General features: G+C 35.8%; 1 protein-coding gene across 1 annotated transcript; it reads left to right on the top strand.

Moving 5' to 3' along the window:
* Nucleotides 1-317: 317 nt before the first annotated feature.
* Nucleotides 318-7,542, top strand: LOC115630494 (ATP-dependent RNA helicase me31b). The gene is made up of 6 exons (XM_030527082.1): nucleotides 318-406; nucleotides 477-577; nucleotides 1,968-2,067; nucleotides 5,218-5,596; nucleotides 5,669-6,316; nucleotides 7,231-7,542. Exons 2-6 carry the CDS (start codon nucleotides 528-530, stop codon nucleotides 7,431-7,433), a joined length of 1,380 nt encoding a protein of 459 aa, XP_030382942.1. The 5' UTR covers nucleotides 318-406; nucleotides 477-527; the 3' UTR covers nucleotides 7,434-7,542.
* Nucleotides 7,543-13,270: the final 5,728 nt, after the last annotated feature.

Genomic DNA, 13,270 nt, shown 5'->3' with positions numbered 1-13,270 from the left:
ATTACACTGAATGCTCCCTGTCTTGAAAGTTGTACATGGCTCACGAGTTTACACATAAACAAGTTCAAGCTCGGGCTAAGCCAAATATTTGATTGCATTTAAACGAAGCAATACCTAAAAGTCACAATACAATCATCCAAGAGCTAGTTAAAACGTCATATTGCATTTCTTAATTTAGAATTTGTGAATGTTAGCTAGCATAAACTAGATATTTAATGACTGTTCTTGGAACGTTTTGTATCAAAGTGGGTCGAAATTTATCGATTATTTTTTTATTATTTCGTTTGGTTTTCATATGGCGGCGAGTGCATTCCAGGTTGGTACAATTGATAGCATGTTGTAAGGCGATGGCAATCTTTGTTTTACTGTGACTTTATACCTTGTTTAAAGTTGGACAAAAAGTGAAGTATGTTGTGTTGAATTAAAGAAATATTTGATGTGACAAGTCATCATATAATAACCTCTTATTTTTTAAGGTCTCGATAGCATCCATTTATTTTGAAAACAGAAAAATAAACCGCAGCATAATGATGACGGAGAAAGTTTCATCTGGCCACGCGAATATGGTGACAAAAGGGTATGTTTGGTTTGTTTTCATTTACAATAACCAGAAGCTTTCTATTTTAATGCGCGTGTGCATTTTATATACATATGTATTTGATAATATATTTATCCCTACATAACCATATGGATTGACTTAATGTGTTTTGCTTTAATATGTGTAGTACACACATACATATGTACGTACATATGTATATGTGTACACAAAGTATGCATTCATATAAAAGTAAATAAATGTATACTTACATATATGTATATGTATGCCTATTGCAGAACTCAAACATTTTAAAAATATTGGCCTGGTTTGTTTTGCCTATTGCAAATACGATGGCATCGTATTTCGAACAGCTGCTTCAAATGTATGCATATAATAAAAAAAAAGTAAATGCAGAATTATATAAAAACCTTTTTTTTGTGATGTTATTGTTTGTGTGAGACCGGCCGGAAAAGTAGTTGCGTTCTTTTTCGTTTGCTCACGCGGCGAATCCCGTAGTCTAAGATTTCCGTTATTTTTTTGGCTTTCATACCAAAAAATGGGGACTACCACCGAAAATCCCACTATTGGCCTGCTATGGTGCAATGGTCCGAAGCACAAGCTTTTTGGGGGCTCACCTGGGATCACTCCCTCTTGGTAATAATGTTATAGCAATAAGGTATCAACGTGAAGGATAATTTGTCTTTGAAGAAAATATTTACTTCCCCATTTTCATTTTTATCCTCTAAAAACTAAAATACTTAAGAAAGAAAGAAAAAAAAAACCTTGTATGGTTATAAAAAAATTCAGAAAAAGGGATGCTATAGCCGATCACGCACACACAGCCCACAGCTTTCAAAAAACTAATTTAGTAAAATTGTCATTTACATAATTATACTCTGTACCGCGTATGTATGTAATACACAGAAGGAGATGTGACAGACCCCACAAAATATATGCATGTATATTCTTGATCAGTAATGCAAGATATAGCCATGTTCCTCTGCCCGTCCATGCGCCATGCGTCCAAGAATACCGGAAAGTATACGAGCTAGATTAACCAAACTTGGTGATTATATTTCCCTATAAGCGACCGCCGTGTGCACTTCACTTCCCTATTAGTAGTATTTTTCAACAACCGCCGTAATTCTTGTAACTATTAACCCTAATTGAACAACCAAAAAAAAAACTTTGTTTTTTAAAAAAATTATTAAAAATAAATAATTATTTTGTTGGGTGTGCTACTCTGCTTTTTGTTGCTAAACACGTAAATATGTACCACAGGTACAGGGCATATTGTATTCAAATATTTTTTCAAATTCTTTTTCGATAGTCATCGCTATTGAAAATATATTTTTTTAGAGAATTTAATACACAAATTTTATGCTACCGTTTTTTCTTTTAATTCTAATGTTCTCTTTGTGAATTTTAGGATTATCCATGATCATAAAATAGTCAGTAATCATAATGATGATATGGGCTGGAAATCTAAGCTAAAGCTTCCCCCAAAAGACAACCGATTCAAAACAACTGTAAGTTTCCGTTTTATTTTAATATATTCTTTACATATGCATACAAGTATTTCAGCTACTACAATTGATTGAAAAATTGCAATTTTTAACAAATAATTTTTTATATGAGTAGTGAAGCATTTTTATAGCCTGTACCCAAAGGGTGAAAGGCTATACTAGGTTTGTGCGAATGTATGTAACACACAGAAGGAGGAGTGGCAGATCCCACAAAGTATATATATCCTTGATCAGGGTGACAAGCCGAGTCGATATAGCCATGTCCGTCCGTCTGTTTGAGGGCAAGGATCTCAGAAGGTAACCGAACTTGGTATCCAGATTCCCATAAGCCCTAGGCAGGTAAAGTTTATTTTTTTATTCTGATACACCTCCCCCCCCCCACTCCCCCGCAATTCGTGTTTTTTTTTCATAACTCCCGTAATTCATGGAATTAGGTAGCTACATCCCGTTAGTGATTATGTGTATGCCAAGTTTCATCATGTTAGGTCAATTCTGAAGAAAGCTATAGCCATAAATAAAATCGCTGTCCATGCGCTGCCGGCAGCGCTGCCCGCAGCTGTTGTTGTTGCTGCTTGGATTCAACTTTGTGCTGCATATAAACACGCAGAGACCCGATTCTGATGTAAATGTATTATGTTGAAACTGTACATGAACATGTCTCCACTTTTGTATATATGTATTGAATAATTTGTATTTAATTAAATTAAATAATTTATTAATATAATTTTTTTTTTTTTTTTTGGAGGTACAGGGTATTTTAGAGTTGAGCTCGCTCGCTTTCCCTCTTGTTTTTTGTTGGATCGTTTGATCATATTTGCTTATCACATTTCCCAAACTATTTATGTGTTTTGGTGCTGTTTCTAAGTTAGGATTTATATTGAATACATTATTAAAGTTTTCTACTGTAGTTGTTTTTACACATTGTGCCTGAAGGGCAAAAATGGTACATTAGGTTTGTGCATATTATATACACTGCCCAACACCGATTAGCACACTAACCTTTCAGTGTAAATGATGTTCATGATTAATCATCTTTTATTGACTTCTGCCTATCGAATAAACCAAAAAGTGAGAGCGTGTAGTTTTTTCAAATGAAAAAGTTAGTTTTGATGAGATGCTATTCCTTTCTATACCTTACATGTCGTATGTCGTATGAATGCGAAGGATAGTAAATTATAGGATTAGTAAATTATATTACACATCAATTCTATATAAAGAATTTGGAAAATACAGAAATCCGCATAAGATTTTATTATGGGGATAATCTTCACTAAGTTTGATCATTCCTATTTTTATACCCTGTACACAAAATGAGAATGGTCTAGTGCATTGTGACTCTGCGTGTGTGTTTGTTAATTGTAATTGTAATGGCAATTGTAAATGTTTATACTCTGTACATGAAATGTACAACTATGGCTTTCCGTTCTTTTCTAATGCACCCCTCTATTAGTGATTTCTCATAACTCCGTTCGCATAAACAGAGCTTAACAGACGCTATGAGAGTTAGAGACAAATACAGATACCTTACATGTATGTGCAGTACAAGGTATTTGAAGCTTTTCCTTTCCCGCCATATATCACGTAGTTATTTGAATTTTGTCATCAAAGTTTGCAATAACTTCCTGTCTGTGGGTTATGTCCGTATGTCAATCTTCATCTTTATAGATCAATTTTATAGAAAGTTATAACCACATATTTTATACTAGGTCAATTCGTACAATAATTTTTTTATTATAACAATTTTGTTTCTTGTTTGTTTTTGTTAAATCTTAGTGATATTAAATAAAAAGTTCTGGGTTTCTGGATACCGAGTTTGGTTATTCTAGCTCTTGTACCTTCGGAGATCCTTGCGCTAATACAGACAGACGGACGGACATGGCTATATCGACTTGGCTTGTCACCCTGATCAAGAATATATGTACTTTGTGGGGTCTGCCACGCCTTCTTCTGTGTGTTACATACATTCGCACAAAACTAGTATAGCCTTTCACCCTTTGGGTACAGGCTATAAAAATAAAATAAATGTAGGACAGTTCTAAACGTAACGCCACTATTTGTCAACCAGTTTCGGAAACCTGAGCAAAACCAAACCCAATAAAAACAAAATTATAGACCGCACTGATATAGTGGAGTCTTACATGGTCACTCTAGTCTGTGTCTGTCAAAGAGATCACTGAATGAAAAGTTTTAAGGGGATAGTTCTAAAACGCCATTTATATATGTACTTATATCGTGTGGTCTGCAATTCTTCCATCTGCTTGCTACAAACAAACTCACCAAAAACAATATACCGTTACACTTTTTACTGTTATACTAACTTTTATTTTGGAAATACTGTCTTCCAACTGAAACAACTGAAATGGATAGATTCTATACACCTAATTCTGTTTTTACACTGTCTTTTTTTACACGATTTTGATATAACACGGTTTGAAAATAAAAAATTGCATATATATTTCTTCAGAGATAAGGAACCAATCACCTTTTTTTGCATATGATCAATGTATTTTTTTACACGGTTGTTTTTGGAACCAATCTACCGTGTAAAAACCGTATTAGGTGTATATTCCTTGAATAAAATTTAATAAATCTAAGTACACCCTTCGTGTTGTTAGGAGTAGTGTGAATATTGGAGTTAATTTTAAAATCAAACTTTTGCTTTAAGCACCCCATTCACAGGCGAGCATGTTGGCCGAACTTGCTCGGCAGCACAAATACATTTGACCACTAACGGGGCGAACATTGTTTGTGAACATCATTTGACAAAGTTTTGACAAGTACGGACGTTTAAATGGATGCGAACGAAAATACAATTTTTGATTTATGGCGATTCAAATATGTATTCTTGATATTTTTTTAAATAATATATCACATGCTTTATTGTTGCTTTTGTTTTTCCATAACGACGGCTCATTGTGCAAAAAATCGAGCACTAATTCTTTGCTAATTTTCACAATTGTTGTGGCAGCACTGTTGGCACGAACAGCAGTAAGATAGAAACAATTCTATTCTACACTAGCGAAACGTCGAGCACTCCAATTCAAACCGAGAACAACAAATTCGGCCAACACGCTCGCCTGTGGATGGGGTGCTTTAAAAATATACCATAATTGTTCATGATCTATGAAGTTAATAAACAAATTTAATTTTTAGGATGTTACCGATACGAGGGGAAACGAATTTGAAGAATTTTGCCTTAAAAGGGAACTTCTTATGGGCATTTTTGAAAAAGGATGGGAACGCCCGTCACCAATTCAAGAAGCTGCTATTCCTATTGCTTTGAGTGGAAAAGATGTACTGGCACGTGCTAAAAACGGAACCGGAAAAACTGGAGCATATTGTATTCCAGTTTTGGAGCAAATTGATCCGACAAAAGACTTTATTCAAGCACTTGTAATGGTCCCTACTAGGGAACTGGCTTTACAGACTTCACAAATATGCATTGAGCTCGCCAAGCATCTAGACATCAGGGTGATGGTTACAACTGGAGGAACCATTTTAAAAGACGATATTCTTCGTATTTATCAAAAAGGTATTTTTTTAATACTCCTAATCAATAGATCAATTGTAATATGTGTATAATTATTCCTGTATTTTTTTCTAGTGCAATTAATTATCGCAACCCCGGGACGCATTTTAGATCTGATGGATAAGAAAGTTGCAGATATGTCGCACTGTAAAATTTTGGTTTTAGACGAAGCTGATAAATTGCTTTCTCTTGATTTTCAAGGCATGCTGGATCATGTTATATTAAAACTACCAAAAGATCCCCAGATTCTACTATTTTCTGCAACGTTTCCATTGACTGTCAAAAATTTTATGGAGAAACATTTACGTGAACCATATGAGATTAACCTAATGGAAGAACTAACGTTAAAGGGTGTGACTCAATATTATGCATTTGTCCAAGAACGACAAAAAGTTCACTGCTTAAACACATTATTTTCAAAATTGCAAATTAACCAGTCTATTATATTTTGCAACTCGACGCAACGCGTTGAATTACTAGCAAAGAAGATCACAGAGTTGGGCTATTGCTGTTATTACATACATGCTAAAATGGCTCAAGCGCACAGAAACAGAGTATTTCATGACTTCCGTCAAGGACTTTGCAGAAATTTAGTATGCTCAGACTTATTCACTAGGGGTATCGATGTACAGGCTGTCAATGTTGTCATAAATTTTGATTTTCCCCGAATGGCGGAGACTTATTTGCATCGAATTGGACGTTCCGGTCGTTTTGGTCACTTGGGTAAGTACATAATCATAATATTTATGTTTATTATTAACCTACAACCCTTGCGACTGCATGTAGTTAAATTTACTTGAGTTCATCTAAGCCCAAACTTGTTAAAAACAAATTTCGGCTTTGTACTTTTAGTTCTCTTTGTGGCTAAATAGTTATATGGGCTAGAGGTGTTGCATTGGTAGGGATTTTGTTTATTGATTTACTGATTTAAAACTATTCAAAACAAGAAAGGTAAGCTTGAGTCAAGTGGACCCAACCCACTAAATACCCTGTACGCACCTCCACAAAAACAAAAGGCAATTTTATACTCAGTACATGGAATGTACAAGAGTACATAAAGTTTCGGCTCCCCCGATAATGGGGGGAGGTTTGTGCGAAGTATGTGACAGGCAGAAGGAGACATCTCCGACCCCATAAAGCATATATATATTCTTAATCAGCATGACAAGAGAAATTCGATCTAGGCATGTCCGTCCGTCTGGATGAACGCAAGGATCTCAAAAACTATACAAGCTGTAATACCAAAAGTTGATATCAAGATTATCCTAGGTCCGAGAAAGGACGAGCTTATTTTATTTTTTTTTAATTTTTCCCCCTTCCCCCGCTTCAGAATTTCGTCAATACTGTCTTAATATCAAAATATACAAAAACCAAACTTTGCACACGTAATCTTTATACAATTATCTACATACTTTTATTTTATTTAAATCGGTCAATTCTAAGAATACCTTTTAGCGAAAAAGTTCAAACCAGTGCTATGCCCATTAGCTGCAGCATCAAGTTCGCTCGTCTCGGAAGTTTGGCTAGGTACAGGGTATTTCACTGTCGGGCTTACCCGACTGTAGCATTCTTTCTTGTTTTATTTGAAATCGTAGTCAGCTAAAAATTGCTTACATGTTTTCTTTCGTCTTTTGTAGGTATTGCCATTAATCTAATAACCTATGAAGACCGCTTTGACCTACATCGTATTGAGAAGGAGCTTGGAACAGAAATAAAACCAATTCCCAAAATAATTGACCCTGCACTATATGTTGCCAATATCAGTGGATGTTCGGGAGAAGCATGCAGCAACAGTGATTTAAATACTTCTACGAATGAGGAAGGCAATGTTAGCAAGTAACAATTAAAACGTAAAAGAAATAGGAATGAATTCTTAAAATACTTAATTAAGTTGTATGCAAAATAAAAAAGAATGAAAATAATAAAATAAAATAATGAGTATATAACGATGCAATTGTTTATAATTAAACATAGCATAGCCGATATTGAGGCATTGAAAAAACTCAATTGATAAATCAAAACCAATATTCATTCGTGAATGGAACGCAATTTTTGCACTGACGACTGTTAATTGGACACGAAAACTGCTACAACATTCACTATTTCTTAAAAGTTTTGCAGAGGCATTGGTAAGATTCTGTCATCTCTTGAGGTCGTTAAGGTAGCAAAAGAACTATGGGCTGACTGACTTTGTCCGCGTCCAAGAGTTTTCCTAAAATGATGAAGACTATCAAAACTAATGAAAAGCCTACATGCATCTAGAGGTTTCCGCCAGAGAACTGCAACGAGTATGTTCGACCACCCTGCTGCAAACGATCTCGAACGAGTTGAATACTCTCAGTATTTTTCTTATGATCGAACTTGAATGAGCAATCTTTCTATTTTTACGAACAAGCACCGGTTTTGTTTGGTTTGCTTTCAAACAGTTCAGACTCGGTCACTTCGTTTAAGATGACTGGGTCCTTATCGAAACAAACCAGACTTTGCTGAATGAGCGTTTGATCGAACGAGTATAGTACCATTATTGCGAGTATTGCGCAGGTTTTTCCCGAGTATGTTTCGAGTGTTGCGCGGGTTTTACCCGAGTATGACCGTATATTAAATATTTTAAATAAAGAGGTACAGAATGAAAACAAAACATATGTATATATATTTTATTTTTATCTATTCTAATATTATAAAGAGGAAAGATTTGATTGTTTGTTTGAATTGAAAAGGCTCCGAATTTACTGGACCGATTTAATAGATTATTTCACTGTCGACGGTTAACATGGGCTATATTATATTTGTAAAAAAGAGTGGAATGCTTACTAAAACGCCAATAATTTAACCAAAGGTGTAATTAATTACCTTAAACTCCTGAATAGCATGCTGTTAGTTCATAATCATCCTAGAAACATTGTAACTTTAAATATTAAGGCAATATTATTCAAAAGCCCCCAGACAAATAAAAAAGAAGTAAAAAAGTTAAGGTCGGGTGTCCCGACTTTGAAATACTCTGTACATATGTTTACAATAATTATAGAAAATAAAAAAAAATTGTTGATCGATTTTACCTTTCTCGGTATTCGAACTCACGTAAAGGGTGTATAATGTAGTAGTGGCGCTTGTAGCTATATTTCTGATTAAGGCATAGTTTGAGAAGCGCTGGGCTCAATACCGCCACCTAGCTGACGATAGCGTAATTTGCTGTGGGTTGCAATGGGAGTTATAAATTGGAACGAGGAAAATTTAATATTTTTCTTTACCTGCGCCAAGGACAAGGGGTAAGATTTTAATGCAGCGGTTACGGTGTAGTCAGTCCATATATGTATAAAAATTGGTTACAGGACTTGGCGCGTAATACCCAATAAATTTTATTGGTGGCCTGCAGCAGTTAATATTGCGATAAAGCAAATTCTAAAGAGGCAACTGGTAGTGGCTCAATTCCCTGCATTTGAATTTGTCCGCGCATGAGCAGCGTACTTTGAACTTTGAACCCCCCTGGAAAAAAGGGGGGAGGAACAAAAGAGCGCAACCACTTAGCGGCACCGGCGTACGGAAAGAATAGCGACATTGCCGAATTAGTGCAAGTGCAGCGTTACCGCCGCATATTTGTCGGCCCGCGACTAAGCGAAAATAAATACTGTTTAAGTTCTAGTGTTAGCTTTTTTTTTGCTCAAAGAAAGAAGAATGTATTGCGTGTATTTATATATAAGTATTCTAATGATTCTTTATTATTAATGTTATTTTTTTCCCCGTCAAATAATTCTGCTATGCGAAGGCAGAAGTGAATTGTGCTTAGTTTTTTCTGTGTTAAATTATTTTGTTTGTTGTGAGCGAATTTTCAGATAGGCATAACAATGCCACATATTCAGCCCACCGCCCAAATGGAAGCGCTTTCATCACCGGCTAAGAGTGGGGTAAGTTTGTGACTTGTCTTTTTTATCCAAACGCTTTTGTTAATGTCCAAGCTTCTGCGCTAAGCAATGTCAAGCCAGAAAGAAATATTTAATACGGCATTAATTTACTGCCTGCTTGTGTGCCTTCGCATCAGAAGAGCTAAATAGAGAGCCGAATAATTTTTGCAAGAGTACTGCTCTAACGCGGATAATGTCCAGTTATTCTGGTCGATTTCGTAAACTCTTACAATTATAACAAGAGAGAACGCTACAGTCGAGGAAGCCCGACAGTGTAATACCCTGTACGCAGGGTATATGCGCCCATAGCAGCAGCAAAAAGAGGAGGAAGAAGAGCGAACTTGTTGCTGCAGTTTGGGGGGTTGTACTGGCGTGAATTTGTTTTTCTAATAACTTTTCTTAGAATTGAATGAACAACAGTAGACAATTATATATAAATTATGTGTGCAAAGTTTGGTTTAGGTAGCATTTGAAATGTGGACGCTATTGACGAAATTCTGTAGCGGGGGAAAATTAAAAAAAAAAAAATAAACTCGTCCTTTCTCGGACATAGGAGAATCTGGATGCCAACTTTGGTTATTCTAGCCTTTATAGTTTCTGTGATCCTTGCGTTCATCCAGACGGACGGACATGTCTAGATCGATTTCTCTCGTCATGCTGATTCAGAATATATATACTTTATGGGGTCGGAGATGCTTCCTTCTGCATGTTAGATACTTTGCACAAACCTAATATACCCTTTTTACCCTACGGGTACAAGGTATAAAAATTTCTCTTAAGTTTTTTTTTCACATTCTTTCATACTTCTTTTTGCATAAGCAATAATCAAATACAGCTAGAGTATAAAACACAGCTGTTCTAAAATCTATTTGTTTGTACTTGTGCCATATGATTTGTTTGTCTGTTTATTAGCTATTAAGTAACTACGGAATAAATATAAGTCAACATTGAACTCATGCTGGCCAACGCTTCTGTGTAGGGTTTAAAAAAAAGGGGTCATCCGTATATATTAATAACTTATTTTCAGCTTGGCAATGATGACCATGGTTGGGTGGGCGAATTTAATCCACAAGCACAACAGTGGTTATAGCACATAGCACATAAACGCCATCTTCAACCTATTCTACGTATATCTACTTTATTTTTCGGTGTGTCCCTAATTTTCTATTAGCTAGCAACTAGCACACTCCCTTTATTTTTTTAATATTGTAATGTAATAGTTAGAGTAGCACCCGACATATTTATTTTTGAGATGGATGGATTCCCACCCCAAAGCCGACGAGCTAGAGCCGGAAAACTGAGCGTGCGCCAGTCTCAGACAGTTAAACAGTCCTTGGTAGCCGCTGAGCAAGCGATTAGACGTTACACGCTACATAGGTAGTGATTTTGCTGTGCATTGAAGATTATATAAATGTTTCCCGTTTCATAGTTACATCGAGAGACAACATTAAAGCCAACAAAAAATTGCCAAGCCGACAAACAAGAAGATCCAACTAAGGAATAGCACAGTGACGAGCGGTCACTTTTACTATAAGAAAAAACACTACACGACAATAAGTAAAAGACATGTAAGTAGAGTCCCTATTTAATAGAATATTTTCACAAAAAAAAAAAAACATAAAAATAATTTTAAGCGGGTGTTTATAAAATAGGCCCTTGCAAACCTACAAAATTTTGAACCTAAGATAAAAACCCATATGAGTGATAGTGAACTAGAGGAGCTAGTATGCGGTTTGGATACGATCCCAGCTGAATTAAAAAAAAATCAGAACTAAAAAGGCGAGAATTGGTGGTCCGATCAAAACACAACTACAAAAATGTCTTTTAACGAGTCCGATATAAAAATCCTGGTCGAGATTGCAGTAAACACTGCATTCGCAAATCAAGCCCAAATGTTTGAGAAGAAATTAAAAGAAATATAAACTAAATTTTCTAGCACAACGGTAACTGTACTTGAGGTAGAGATATTTAGGGATGCCGAAAAATTACCGGGCATACAAAGTAGTTAGACATTGGATATTGTAAAATCCGTACCCGGCTAGGGGTAACATGAGACATACGTTTCATGACGCAAAGCCGCCCATACGGCATATAAAATGTTCCAAAATTACTATTTAGGTATAATCAGAAATAAGATAAAAGGCCCTGCCGATATGGTGCTGACTTCATACGATACACCACTAAACTTTAAAGCAATCATTAACAGACTTGACTTTACGTATGCAGATAAACGCCCAATTTACTTAATCGAACATGAGTTGTGGACTTTAAGTCAGGGAAACTTAACAATAACACAATACTACGAGGAGATCGGGCAGAAGCTTACGCTCCTCATAAATAAGGCAATAATGACGTACGAACCAAGGTACCATTGGTTGCCTCCCTTAACGAAAAATATAGAACAGATGCCTTGAGAGGCACCAAAAAGCTTGTTGGTGTTCATATATGCCCCACATCGCTGAATTTCATCGAACTGTCAATGTCAAACGCACTTGACCGTATCATGAGATACGCATGGGCCACGCATGTGCATATGAAGCCAACGCAGGCAGCTATTGTTAGAATAGCGGCCGCGCATGTGCACAAAACAACCTACGCTGGATATGCACGCACCGACTCAGCTAGCTGCATACAACACTCCAGCAACGATTTATTTTAAGAATCACATTAGTAATAATTAGACTACCGCAAACTCAAATACTGTATGTTTATATACATTGCACATCGTTAATAAAGGTAGAACAAAAAGAAGAAAGAAAGCTCTTATGATCTCAAATTCCCTGTTCAGCTTCTCCGAATTACCCTTGGTTCAAGTACTGATTGTAAAAATACCCAGCTACTAGTTTATTACTGGGGACTAACTCAACAAACAACAACACATTGATTTTAGGAAATTAAATGAAATAACGATAAATGATAATTATCCTCTCCCTTTGATTAACGATTTGTTAGACAAATTACTGAACAAGAAAATATTTTCTAAATTGGAATATTTCCATGTCTTAGTTGATAAGGAGTCAGTCAAATACACGTCATTTACGACCCCGTTGGGGCAATATAAATTCTTGAAAATGCCAATGGGGCTTAAAATTGCACACCGGTATTTTAGAGATTTATCAACAAAATATTTGAGGACATGATTAGAAGCAACAAGGTTATTGTGTACATAGATGATATAATGGTAGCTAGCGAAACTATAGTTGAACATTTGTAGGTATTAGAAGAAGTCTTTAAAATATTAGTTAGTAACAAATTGGTACAGAGTATGGATAAGTGCGAGTTTCTTCAATCCAACGTAAATGTATTTACGTTATATAATAAGAGGTGATGGCATTAGAGCTGATGACAAAGAACTGGAAACAGTCAGAAATTTTCCAGTTCCAGAAAAAGCACAAGCAGTGAAAAGTTTCTTGGGCTGGTGCTCATATTTGCGAAGATTTATAAAATACTTTTCAATAATGGCTAAGCCTTTATATGACTTGTAAAAAAAAGGCAGGGGAATTCGAGTTCGGGGAAAAAGAGTTCGATTGTTTTTTATGTCTTAAAGATAAATTAATGGAAGCGCCAGTGTTAGCAATTTATAATCATAAAGACGACACAGAACTACACTGTGATGCAAGTGCATTGTGAATTTGGCAGTATTATTACAAAACAAGAGAGAACGCTACATTCGAGCAAGCCCGACAGTGTAATACCCTGTACCCAGGTAAACTTCCGTCACTGAGTTATATGCGCCCAAAGCAGCAGCAAAAAGAGGAAGAAGAAGAGCGAACTTGTT

This window comes from Scaptodrosophila lebanonensis, unplaced genomic scaffold (assembly GCF_003285725.1).
Source record: "Scaptodrosophila lebanonensis strain 11010-0011.00,11010-0021.00 unplaced genomic scaffold, SlebRS2 tig00001410-arrow-pilon, whole genome shotgun sequence".
In the NCBI taxonomy this organism is placed as follows: Eukaryota; Metazoa; Arthropoda; class Insecta; order Diptera; family Drosophilidae; genus Scaptodrosophila; species Scaptodrosophila lebanonensis.
This window is presented reverse-complemented; position numbering and strand designations above follow the sequence as displayed.